This window comes from Bombus terrestris, chromosome 4 (genome assembly GCF_910591885.1).
Source record: "Bombus terrestris chromosome 4, iyBomTerr1.2, whole genome shotgun sequence".
Taxonomy (NCBI): domain Eukaryota; kingdom Metazoa; phylum Arthropoda; class Insecta; order Hymenoptera; family Apidae; genus Bombus; species Bombus terrestris.
Window position 1 is genome coordinate 5,980,853 of NC_063272.1, and position 13,687 is coordinate 5,994,539.

Genomic DNA, 13,687 nt, shown 5'->3' on the forward strand with positions numbered 1-13,687 from the left:
AACAAGTTTCAACGACGATTAACGCAGTCTAATGCAGCGGTAGCTGATGAGAATGTTCTAACATTTCCATAAATATATCGTAAAGAAACTAATCAGACGTTTAAAATAAGTGTAAGTATTTCTAATTAAAGACTGTTCAACTGCTAAATAGATCAGAGACTTCTTCACAAATTCTGAAGAAGAATCGTTCATTAAAATCGCTTAAATCATTGCTTCGAAAAATAATTCTACGATTATTTGTTATAATTTTGTAACATTTAACGGTGCAATACGCGTGTGTGACTTTGGTATTTATGCATGGAAGATTCTCTAGATATTAGGTACGATAACATGTGCTTCCTACAATACGTATTCGTATCTTTTCACAAGAATCAAAGCGTTTTCAACGTTTGCGTATCGCATACACATAACGTGATTACGTCACAAAGCGTGCAAATTAACGTTCTTAATAGGCAACTTTCGGTTGGAACTGCTATTTCTTATCCAGTGAATAAAGTACTAACGAAAATTTTCGTTCAGAGAAGCAAAGTTTCACGTCTATTTAATATTTCCCTCGTCGTATAATTAAATCCTTTACACTCAGATGGTATAATAACAAAATTACCAAAAATTCTTTAATTCCAATAAAATTTCAAAAGCTTTCTTCGCGAATAAAGGAAAAAACATTTCTTTCGTGGCGAAACTACCAAGAATTTCCTACAAAAACCTGAAAATTCTACTACAGCATCATCTCCATTGTGTAAAAATAAAAGAAAAATTCCTTCAATTAAACGGTTATCTACGGCATGGTAAAATAATACTTAGCGCAAATATTGGCACAACTTCATAGCAAAATTACTAAAAACTTCCCTATAAAACTGCAAAGATTCTACTATAGCGTCATACCTGTTGTATGAAAATCTGCGGAAAATTTCTTCGATTAAACAGTCATTCTCCTTTACGAAACTATATCTAGCACGGATATTTAGTACCTCGTGGAATCTACAAACGCGTAACAGAATCACTATGAAATAACGATATAGTAAAAACACAAAAGGCAGACTCCGTTCGAGTCACGGTCAGGCAAGCGATAATACGGGGTTCTGCGTGGAATTCTAATCGGACCATCGACTTCTAACTGTTCCGAGATACGGAGGAGTTGTTGGGTACTCCGCGGCTCAGAACCTCATAATCTTCGCGCGAACGTGACCAGTGTAACCCAATTCACCGACGACAAACTCCATCGTAGCCTTAATCGTTTGCCTATAGGCAGATGCGTATAGGTGTTACAACGTAACAGCTGGGCACCTGCTGTTCCTCGTGCAGTTTCTTCTCCCTTCTATCTACCTGCACGCAACAACGAGGGCTACGTTCTTTGTGTCACATTATACTCCACATTCAACGACCAACGGAGAACCAGGATGCCACGATGAAGGCAACGACAAAACCCACGACTTTCTCCGACTTGCAGATTTATTTCGCGTGCGAGCGACTTCCTGCACCGAGGGAAAACAATCGTAGTCTCCTCTCGTAGTGAATCGTCGATGAATGGAGGAAAAGAAGAGATCTCTCATTTAATACGGGCACCAACTTTCTTTCTGCAATTGCGACTCTCTTATCACCCGAGTTTTCCGCCACGATCGCTCGTCGTTTTCTTTCTGCTTGGATTTTTAACTTTCTGCCCTTGTTTGGGACTTTTGGTTTGATATAGAAAGTTTTCGGTTGTGAATTCTTCTTGGATCAGGTTCGATATAAGAGTCGAGGTATAATATTTTACGATTTTGTAAACTGAAAATAGCGATTTATACTTTCATATATATCGTTCTTAAACCGAAGGTTTTTGACTCTTTGCTATTCTAGTTTGAACTTGGTTTCACGTAAGAAATTTTCACTTGCAGATCGATTTTGAACTAAATATATTCACAGACTATTTTACGCTGTTATAGTCTTGAAATAGCATCTTCCTTGTATTTTAATATCTTACACATACTTGGATTGCAAATCTTTAACTTTCACGGTTTCGTATTGCACTTGCTCTTGTGGTCTTTGTCTAACTCGGTTTAAGATGTGTATCAAATATTCTTGTATAATATTTTACGCTCTTATGCACGTATAATTAAACTGGGAACGTTACGCGTACGAAACATTGAACTTTAATAAATTACTAATTAACTAACCGATGAATATATTTGTTTTCGATCTGATCGAAACTGATCTCGAGTTGTAGTACACTATGCCTTCTTCACAAAATCGCGAGATATATGTTTCTATGATGTATAATTGAGGAAAAAACAATTTTTCTCACAAGATAAAAAAAATTTAATCTTGAAAGAGTTAGGAAGGAATAGGATAAATATAATTTAGATTTAAGAAACATCGTGTCGAGAAGAAGTATCCTGTTTCCCTTGGAATTTTATGTCTTCAATAATTCATTATTTCGAATTAATGTGTTATACAATGTGCTTCAAGAACCATATCCACAGTCTACTAATACAGAGTAAAATACATGATATTTCCTGTTCTTCGATACTGAATGGATTACGCGTACGTATCTCGATACGCGTGTATGGAAACGTGTTAAACGGTCTCGCCTAACTTACAGAAGAAAAAAGGCTATATGCCCTTAGGCGACTGAATACTCGACAGTGATGTCAGTATCCTAATAAGCTTAAGATTCAAGTCGGTAAAAACATGCTAAGCTGCATACTCAACATCTTCCATCACTACCAAAAATACGATCGTTCTGCTTAATTATCCAGAAACGGGAAGATACCTTTATCTATCTAATCGACTTCATTATGGACTTAAAAACTCGGAAAAAAGTCACTAAATACCATTCCAATTATGTATTCATAGATTAGCCATCAATGCTTCCAAATTAGAACTGTCATCTTGTTTTGCATCAGAATGCTACAGAATATCGATAGACATTGTGTAAATGTAATAATATTCCTTTCCCAAAAGTTGGTATAAATCCAATTTGGAGGAAAATAAATTAAAACTAGTTTCATTAAAAAGCTAATATTTTCTCTTTGCTATCACTAGTAATCATTAACAATTTTTGTTAATATTAATTAATACAAACGCAAAAATATTTAGTGTAAGTGATATTTATATATAAATCCACCCTCGTAAAAGCCATCTAAATCCAATTTATTTTCAATGTCGTACTAAAATCTAGAGAAAAAAATATAACGCAACGCAGAAACAATAAATTAAATTTATAAATTCTTCTCAAAAATATCAATAAAATTTCCTATAAGAGTAGTAAACTGATATACGCTCCTTGAGAGAGAGAGAGAGAGAGAGAGAGAGAGAGAGAGAGAGAGAGAAAGAAATGCTTCAAATATCACTACACTTTTCAAACTGAATAAAACAGTGCGTGGAAGAAACAATGAACTAGGTGTGTTACGAGTACGCATATTCGAACAGCTTCGACAGGAAGCGTTTGACAACGCACTCCTGTATCCTCAATCGATATTTAAGTGCCTCAAGGATGTTTCTCGTAGATGAATACAACCATGATCTCCATCCTTGACACGTTTTTATGTCCATGAGCGGATCGCGGGGAAGTACGCGAACTTAAAAAGCGACATGAGAGAAGAACGGGCGCGTTTCTTGTTCTTCTTTCTACATACACGGCTCTGACAAAATACGGGGACGTTGAAATATTAGGCATAGCAGAACGTGAACGTCAGGGGAAGATCTTAAAGCGAAACGGTGCATCATACGATATGTATTTCTGCTTAAAACACTACCCACGTTTAAAACATTCCACAGTCATGTCGTTGACATCCTCTGCAATTCCAGAATTTCCCATCCAGCCCTTTGGTTTACATATACGCGAGGAAAACCGCGCAATTCCTGCCCTTTGTTACCAACTCCCAATTATCGTCACAATTTTTGCCCCTCTTTTGACTTGTCGTTGATTTTTCGAAATATACCCCATCTTAGTGACGATGAATAACACTATCTGGTATTCTTCGTACCAATTTCTTTACCTACTCTAATTGCTTGTATTTGTATTCGATGTAACAATCCATTTTTTAATTGGTAGATTAACAACATTCCACGATAAAATTATTACTAAGGGTTCGTATAAACGTTTCTTATCTCCTTTTCTGTGCCAAATTCGAATATTGATTAAATGTTTAATTCGTAAAATAAATATCGTTTTCTGACAACGAAATCCAAGATCATATTTACAGCAGACATACTCGCTATATCGTAAAATTTCTTCAAAATATAAAATATTTTATATAAAAAAATTTTATAAATATAAAATATCTAGGTATTAATCATCAATGTGTACAAAGATCTCGGACGCCATATTTCTTTCCCGTCCACATTAATCTCTTTATCTTAAAACTCTACCTAATTTACAAATACACAAAAAATAATCAACATTTAACATATTTTATGTCCGTAATAACATATCTACATACATAGATACTACCTGTGGTATGTAAAAACGCAAAATTGAGAAAAACGGCAATCTCACATACATAATACGCGACGCCGATGACGTACGTTCAATATGTCATCGAAGATCCTCTCACACGCGGAAACTGGTTTACGCGATGCAACGATTACCAAGCGAGATGCTAGGAATCCGAAACTCGCAGCTTCTTCGAGAGTCAACGTACCTCCCCTCTTTTTAACCGAGGAACGTTCAAACTCGCTCCTCCGCCACGGAGGCCACGCAATCAGACAGTTTTTTTGAGGTTCGCATGAAACAGGTATTCGGGGCGGTTACTGGAAGGTAGCGTGTATTGCCAACACGCCGACACAAATCGGAATAATCGTGGTCAATGTGTACAAGAATAACCGAGCCATAAGAGAATTAGCATCGAAACGTGGGTCCCGCGTTTTTATCCCGCTTCAATTTTTCGAGTCTTCCACATGTTGATAGTAAAATAAGTTTCTACGCGTTTGTATACAAAACAATCTTAGGCTGTGGTTACAATGAATGCGTATTCGAATTAACTCAATACATCAAAACAATCACATATGTATAAACAGTAGCTATAAAGAGTATTCGTACTATTTTACTTATTATACCATTTATGTTCGTATCATTTATTAGCACTTTCATATGACTACGACAATTTCGTATTATGAAAATGAAACGTAGAATCTGATAAGAAAAGACGGTGCGTTGCAAAATAAAAGTAGCCACAGTAAATTCTTACTAGTGTATGCATTTCGGTTTGTAGATGTTCCACTCGTCAGAACACCACGACAGTTTCTTCAAATACGCATCCACTATATAACCTTACGCGGGAACGCTTTAAAGGTGATAGAGATTCTCAAGTGTCGGTCACACAAAATATTACAAAACCGTTACCGCTAACAAACTATTATAATTTTCGAAAGTTCTTAAACATATATCCTATCTTTCAATAATTATGTGTCACGAATATTTATAAATCTATGTATCTTGTAAGCTATAACTCATGCGCGAGGAAACTTAAAGAACTTTTTCAAACAAAGTTTTTATGGAAACAAGAAAGGATACTCACCGTTCGAGCAAACGTCGATCCCACCAGCAATAATCCACGTGCTGAGAACACACTAGCCAACACAATGTATGTACACACAGAAAAAAATCACTCGCGACAATCGACTATATGACTAGGAAGAGAGAAACGTTAGTATCACTAACGCGTTTGGATACGATATACGAAAAACGTTGTCCCGGTACACTACGAATAAAAGGAAAAAAAGCACGACGGAAAGAACGATGGAAAAACCGCGAACCGTAGAAAATGCTCGCTCATGACCGTCTCGCGTAGCCGGCTGTGACTCTACTCCGGTTCGCTTTGGCTTCGGCGCGACACTCCGATCCCCACCAAACCCGATTCTCCCCACCGATCGTCACGACTCTACTTCCAGTTTGTACTTCCGATCTTCTCGGCAAAGTTCGGCAGCTTTCGACACGATCGGCAGCCCATAGGGTTAGACGCTATACATATACATGTAAAAAGGATTTAGCAGTCACAATTTTCTTTTTACGAAATTCAAATTTACGATAATCTTATTAATAAAATGATTGACACGAGAAAATCTGATAAATGCTTAATTTACGTATAACTTTTAACTAATTATCTACGATTTTGAAATATAGAAATTATTACAAATTGTTGTGAATTATTTCATGTGCTGTATTTTTATGTCACTTTTTAAATTTATTATATTATTTATTAAATTTGATTTATTAGGGATATTATGAAATAAAAAATAAGGTAAAGTGAAAAATTGAAATATTTTATTTATAAAATTACGCCTATCACATCGTTCTTTTGCTTTAATTGTTGCCATTTTCCGAATATACATCATTTTTTAGTTCATAAATCTGAAAAAAGAGAAAAAAAATGTGTGTATTTTCCTTCGATTATTCAAAATGTTCGTTATTAATACATACTTGTATATATGCTTCAGTTAATGTTATCATTTGTGGCAAAATTTGAGTTACGTGTAAATCCTGCAACTCGTACCACTGACCAGTTGCTCTATGTAAAATGTGAACTCTATACGTTCCTTGACCAGGTTCACCATCGTGAACTATATTTGCTACTAAATCATATGTTGTAAATGGATGTCTTTGTTTTACTTCAGGTGTTAAAATATCTCCAAAATCTACATTTCTGAAAGCAGTATATATTTTTAAGTTCTTTCACATTGTTATATAATAATATTATTAAAAGTTACTTACTTAACTGGGAAATTAACTATGGTGGGATTTTTTTCCACAAAGAATGTGTTCTTTGTAAATCTCTGTAAAAATATAAAATAAAAGATGAACATATAATATTAATACGCTATTATATACTTACTTTTATATAAAGTATGAGATAAGGGGGAAGTTCTGTTATTTCAAATCTCTTCATAAAATTTTCTTTATATGTTTTGTACTCTTTCTCAGTCACAGCATTAAATTTATTCAATAATGTGTACAAATTGACCTATAATAAAAAAAAAGATAAGTTTTCTGATACTGTGATGATTAAAGCTTATGGTTCGATACTTACTTGAGGAATAATATTTTCAGTAAATTGGTCTTTGAAAAGAGGTGGTGGTGGAAGATCACATGTCAAATATAAAAATGGGCTTTCTGTTACAGTTTCGCCATATTCTACCGTATGAAGTAATTCACTTCTTTGACTTTCATCCAACTCAAGTGGTGGTATTTTTCGTGTATATATCCGCATATGACCCAAAAAAGTTTTATACACTATACTAGAATCACGCTTTTTTGTACCATTTAATGCTAAATGAAGGGCATTTAAAAACCATGAAAGAAAATCGATTGGATCACCTGAAAATTGTATTTTCAATATATAAAAATTATTAATAAAAAAGTGATTTACTTGTTGTAGTATAATTTTATTTGTACCCTGTTCAGTAAATTGAAATCTCTTTTTACTCCATAAAACGACAGCTTGTAACATTTCGTGTGGACTGACATGAGCTTTGAAATTACGGGGATTCCATAATTTTCTCATTAATTCACCAAATCGTTGAACTAAAAGATAAGAAGAATCTCCAGGTGGCCTTTTGACATGAGAATAATTAGATTCTCTTAAGAAAAAATCTCTTAAAGGTGTAACATGAGAAAGTGCCTAAAATATTGAACTCTTATAATTATATCATAAGATAGAACTAAAGAAATTTAAATATTTCAAACTGACTCACTTGTAAAATAACATTACAATAATCATTTGCTTTAATATTATTCATTCCCACAATACCAGGAGAATATAGCGATCCATCTATGGCTCTTGATAATTTATCACTTTTATCTAATTGTGCAATTTGTGCTTTATCAAATGTTGGATTTAAAACATATTTTATGTCATCCAATGATGAATCTGAGTAACAGTTATTTATTAAGAAACATCATCATCTTTTGATATAAACAAAATAGTGAAATAATATTTTCTTACCAATTATTTCATAATTGTCAGGTAAACAATAAAATTTTAATGTATGTAGATTTAAAAAAACATGATGACTTTCAGCTACACTATGTGTGTATGCATGAGTGTTTGTACCTCTACCTTGAAAGTACTTTCCACATACAAGACAAGCATACACATTAATTTTTGACAATGATACTGAACATAGTTTTTCAAAATCAAAGTCTAAAAATTGGCGATTTATTGTATCTAAATAAGGGCACAATCGTGGAGCTTCTGAATTTGTTTTTATAATTTTAGCTTTTTCTGTAAGTAGAAAAAATAATCGTAATATATTCTAATTATTTTTAAGTTAGAAACTATATTTAAAAAAAAAACTACATATTTTGAAAGGATTAAATTTATTTGACGTAAGGTCAAGTCCATAAATGCCAAATTAATGTATATTTTTACTTATAACAGGTTAATCAAGCTGATTAAAATAAAGGAATCATCACCTAACCTTAAAATTCAAGTATGTAAACAATAAACTTGTGACATTTTATAATAGGTATTTAAAGTAAATAATAATTAATTCATGCAGGAAATAATCAAAAACACTCACTGGCAATTTCTTCATCTAAATTATTTCGTTCTATCACTAATTTTCTTTTTTGTTGATTCCCTGATTTACTTGTCGCCATTTTTGTTAGCAGGTCAGGTAAATCATTTTTATATAGCGATGCATTCGTAAATGAGTAATGAATAAATACTAGTATGTAAAAATCATTAATAAAAACTAACGTTTGCAAATATCATAGAAACTGACATATATTTAACCTATAACGTAATTAAAAAATAAAATGGCGTTGATAATTTTACTTTATTTTATTATATTTAAATAAAGAGTTAATAAATACATAAATTTATATCATACATAATTATGTTAATACATTTTCTTTATTTCTCTTTACAAAATATTTCAATATTTAATATAATATTTTTAAAAAACATTTAATATATTCTCCCTCATTTAAAAGATTATTAATATATCTTAGTTTTAATAAATTAATAAAAGTATATATTTAAAATCAAATTTTAAATAAATACTTTTTTAAATCAAGAAACTTTTTCCATAATGAAGCAGTATTAATAAGGTTATGTATAATTTAATGAATTATCAACTATATAATAATTTTTTAAAATGCGATATGTATAAAGATCCTTGTTTTTAGCATTATTGCAGATGCCTATAAATTAGTTAAATTTATTGAAATAGGTATCATTCAAAAATGTAATAGTAAATGAACTCGATATTCGATAGCTCGTTAGTCGATTGAAAAAAACTTCAGCCTTTGACTGTTTAGCGCGCCACCTACGAAACAAATTCTTTTTAGATGAAAAGAGAGCAACGCAAGTTAATTCCCCCGCTACGGATGCCACGACTGATTGTCTCCGATGGTGTGAACGCAGACTCGCTTGACAAATATCCCCGGATAATGCATATCTATAAAGTAGAGAAGTTTTCAACTGAAGATCAGCAGGAGGCGAATTAGGGAACGTCGTAATGCACGGCATAAGTTTTTTAAATCACGTAAAAGACCTTGGCCGTTGGATTTCTTAAAGTAAAGTCGTTCCGATCGGTCCTTCAAGTACTTCGTTTAATCTAGCAAAAAAACGATCCTCTTCATTCTGTTGATATGGCCGTCGTCGAGGAATTTGATTATTTATGTCGTTTATGTGCGACCAAAACGGGTATTCTAATGGGATTACCGATCTTCGAAGCCGGCGATCAGATGCGCAACATTGACAAGAAAATAGCCGCATGTTTGCCAGTGCAGGTAAAATCATGCACAAACAGTAGCAATTTCACTGCAATCTTCAGTGCTCTGTCTTCACCCCCTCTTTCTAATTTAACTATAAATAGAGGAAGAAAATTGGTGCAAGGTTTCACAAACTCCTCATGACAAGGGGAAAGCTATATATTAACTTTAATTAACTGTACAGTTGCTCTAAAAAATTGAAGATTGTGATGGCACTTCGTATGTTCTTTAAAGAATATGTATATTAGTGTTGTCAGTTAATTGATTATTTTTAGGTGTCTATGACTGATCAATTACCAAAAGTGGTATGCGAAGAGTGTGCTTATAAATTGGATCAGCTGTTTGATTTTCGTGAAAAATGTTTACATACTGAGGCAGTATTCATGGAAATGTTAAAAGAAATTGCCAAGCAAGAGATTGTTCGCATATCAAAAAGGGATTTGGAAGAAGTAGAAGAAATGAAGAGGATTCAGAGAAATATTGACAGAATACAAAATAATATGGAAAACGTACAAAATCATGTAACTCCCCAAGAAACAGCAGAGCCCACTATACATACTATGCAAGTCATAGATGAAATAGATTTGGCAGCTGGTGAACAAGTTGTTACACAAGAAGAAATGGGACAACAAGATACAGATATTGAGGTTACTGGTATCGACTGTTTAGATGGGGATACAGCTAGAATGGTGGATGAACATATACGAGAAGTAAATGAACAAATAAACCTAATATGCTTGCTGAAATAAATTGTACTATATCTATTACAAAAATATTTTCATTTAAAATTATTTCTGAATGTGATAATGTTTTAAATGTAACTTAAATGTGTATATTCTTGTACTGCAGGTTTCTAATCATCAAATAGCAATGCATTTGGAGGGTGATATGACTGTAGTTGGAAATTTAACAGTGAGTGGTCATTTGAGTCAATTAGGAATAAATTATGTTACTTCAATAAATCCTGAAGATCAAAATCGAGAATCAATTGTACATTATTGTGATAATGTAAAGTATGAATCAGTACCAATAAAACAAGAATATCATAGGTTGCGAGATAGATTAACTACAGAAGATCCTGCAAATGTACTTGAAAATAATGTAAGTTACTTAAATAGAAATGAAATATAAATAATACACAAATTTGTTTAATAAATAATTTTAATCTATAGGTACCACATGAGAATTTTGCTCCTGCTCAACCAGAGACTGGTAGTGATATAGAAGAAACACGTGTAGTTGAAAATGAAACTCCTAGGCATACAACTTCTCAAACAAATACTATGGCATCAACGAGTCAAATAACAACTGGAAGTCCAGAAATTTTAGTAGAATATACAAAAAGAGCCAAACATGCATTATTAGAAACAGCATTAAATAATCCTACAGTTGATGAAACAGGTTCACATTGGTATGTGTGTCCATTTTGTAATGAAGCAACATTAGGTTCGAATAATATGATAGCACATTTTGAACAATATTTTTGCTGTTGTCCTTGTGGTTTATATTTTACAAGTGTAGATGCCTTAAATGTACATAAGGAAAGATGTGATGTATATAAAAGTAAAACAATGGACAAAGAAAAACAAATCACAGAACCTGAATTAGTGTCTTCTCAAGATGAAGTAAATATAGAAGAAAAAAAACAAACAACTGTAAGGCAGAAATGGACTCCAAAAGTTTGCACTCAATGTGGTAAACAGTACAGGACGAATTATAAATTACAAGAACATATGCGGAAACATACTGGTGAAAAGCCTTTTCAGTGTGTGACTTGTGAAAAAGCATTTCGTAGTAAAATTGGACTTGCACAACATGCGGCTACACATACAGGGCAATATGATTACAATTGCTCCACATGTGGTAAAGGTTTTCAATCTAAAAGTTATCTTGTTCTTCACCAAAGAGTACATTCAGATTTAAAGCCTTTTCCATGCAACACTTGTGGACAACATTTTAAAACGAAACAATCATTATTAGATCATCAAAATAGACATCTTGGGGTCAAACCATATGTATGTGAAATTTGTGGCAAAGGTTTTATAACCAAAGGACTCTGTAAAAGTCATCAAAAAATACACTCGGGTATGGATAATCGTCAGTATCCATGTGTGGTATGCAATAAAATGTTTGTTAGTAAAAGTTATCTGAACACTCATTTACGCATTCACACAGGTGAAAAGCCGTATTTGTGTGAAGTTTGTGGTAAAGGATTTTTAACAAGAGTCGATCTTAAAATTCATTCAACAATGCACACGGGAGAAAAAAGCTTTAAATGCGATATGTGCGGGAAAGTATTCGCCAGAAGGGCAGCGTTAAGGTGTCATAGGAGATTGCACACCGGAGAACGGCCTTACAGATGCGATGTATGTGGTAAAACATTCACACAGTTCACTCCTATGGCCATTCATAAAAGATTACATACCGGAGAGCGACCGTATGAATGTGATGCATGTGGCAAAACATTTGTATCGAGATCAACCATGATGTGTCATAAAAAAAAACACCATGGTACAGCACCCGTGCAAAAAGATGAACCAGTTCCTCGTCAAAATGAAATAAAAAATATCTTACCAGCAGAAATTGTACTCCGAGATTCCCAGGAAGGAATTCAAATTACCGCAGATTGAAACGCATGATTAAAAATCGGGAAACGTTGAAGTAAATAGATACAAACAACGCATGATAAAAAATGAAATATCGAGTCTGCATTTTATAAGAAGCGGCATTAGTCACCACAATGTATTCCTTTACTATAGCATATATGTTAAAATTATATACAAAGAATATATTTTCGAGGATTCTTTGCAAGGGATGACAATGTTTTCTAAAATCATGTATACCTATAGAAAGTAAAGAAAAAATTAAATAATGATTTACATTATCATTAAAATATCGATATTGGTATTTTACCGAAGTATGTTGCTGTTTTCAAATTGTCTGCTTTTTTATTTGCAGTTTGTTTTGCTCTGGAATCTTTCAAAGATTAATAATTATTGTTAATCAAGCCATAAAATACTGTCAAGTTTAAGTCATGTAAAAGATAAATATTATTTTCAAGCTTCTACAGTTAATGTATGTGCATTATAGGACTTGATTTTTAGCTTGTGATAACACATTTTTTCAACGACATATGTTAAAAAGATTATATAGTATAGTATGTAGTTTCTCAAATTCTGATCAAATGATACCAAGATTAAATATCTACATTTATTCTAACAAAGCTCAAATTATGGACATATGAAATAAAATTCAAATGAATTAATTTATAATTTATTTTTTAGCATATTTTTAAGGAATGCAATGCATTGTCAATGAAATAACACAAATGTTATTTATTTAGAGATATACTAAATTGAAAAATGGCTCGTTTGAATCATTACATAAGAATTTTCTTTATATTGTGTGTGCATTATAAATTGTTATAAATGTCACGAAAAAAAGAAAATAAAATGACACATTTACTAGCTATATAACATAAAACATGATTATCATAAAGAAAGTCAAATATTTTCTTATTGATACTAGTAAAACATTAAAATATTATTTATCGAATTAAAGGCTGATAGCTATTTTTACTGCAAGGAAATGCTATAGAATGGTGGTTATATCATATTAACAATGTAATTTCATAAATTTAACAAAAGTGTAAAGTTATATATAATCACCTTTAACACGCATATTTCTGTGGCATCTCTGCGGTTTTCTTTTAAATAAAAAAAGCTTTCAGCACTACACATAGTAGAAATTGTGATATGTAACAATAAAATGATTACATTTGTAAAATTGTGATGATTGTAATATTATTGACAAATCCTATCAGAAAAAAAATAAAAAATTCTACAATCAGATTTAGAATTTATTTTTAAGTTTTATACACCTATACACGTGACTAGTATTCTTTATTTATTACTGTTTTAGTTATAACATATTTAAAGTAACATGTCATCTGTTTTTTACCCTTTAAATATCTAGTTAATAATAAGG

The 13,687-nt window shown here is 32.3% G+C and overlaps 3 protein-coding genes across 6 annotated transcripts in view; 1 reads left to right on the plus strand and 2 right to left on the minus strand.

Annotated features, from left to right (window-relative positions):
* The window catches only part of LOC100648358 (rap guanine nucleotide exchange factor 2), a 250,571-nt gene extending 244,772 nt beyond the window's left edge, over positions 1-5,799 (minus strand). The window contains exon 1 of the mRNA XM_048404837.1: positions 5,502-5,799. The gene's annotated coding sequence lies outside the window, so the exon portion shown is untranslated. The remainder of the gene's footprint in view (positions 1-5,501) is intronic.
* Positions 5,800-6,225: 426 nt separating this feature from the next.
* Positions 6,226-8,701, minus strand: LOC100648243 (U4/U6.U5 tri-snRNP-associated protein 2). Its single transcript, XM_003395164.4, has 9 exons — positions 8,503-8,701; positions 7,926-8,204; positions 7,675-7,850; positions 7,376-7,601; positions 7,011-7,297; positions 6,816-6,944; positions 6,695-6,756; positions 6,404-6,626; positions 6,226-6,334 (listed from the first exon to the last, which is right to left on the minus strand). The coding sequence occupies exons 1-9, from the start codon at positions 8,579-8,581 to the stop codon at positions 6,287-6,289; spliced, it is 1,509 nt and encodes a 502-aa protein (XP_003395212.1). The 5' UTR covers positions 8,582-8,701; the 3' UTR covers positions 6,226-6,286.
* On the plus strand, positions 8,361-13,551 carry LOC100648129 (zinc finger protein 157). Of its 4 annotated transcripts, none has more exons than XM_012308292.3 (6): positions 8,364-8,412; positions 9,275-9,718; positions 9,976-10,410; positions 10,550-10,801; positions 10,873-11,785; positions 11,876-13,551. In XM_012308292.3, exons 2-6 carry the CDS (start codon positions 9,578-9,580, stop codon positions 12,328-12,330), a joined length of 2,196 nt encoding a protein of 731 aa, XP_012163682.1. In that variant the 5' UTR covers positions 8,364-8,412; positions 9,275-9,577; the 3' UTR covers positions 12,331-13,551. The 4 variants fall into 4 exon arrangements, with proteins under 4 accessions (XP_048260803.1, XP_012163682.1, XP_012163681.1 ...); XM_012308291.3 differs by having other exon boundaries at positions 8,365-8,412; positions 10,873-11,797; XM_048404846.1 differs by having other exon boundaries at positions 8,361-8,412; positions 10,873-13,551.
* Positions 13,552-13,687: the final 136 nt, after the last annotated feature.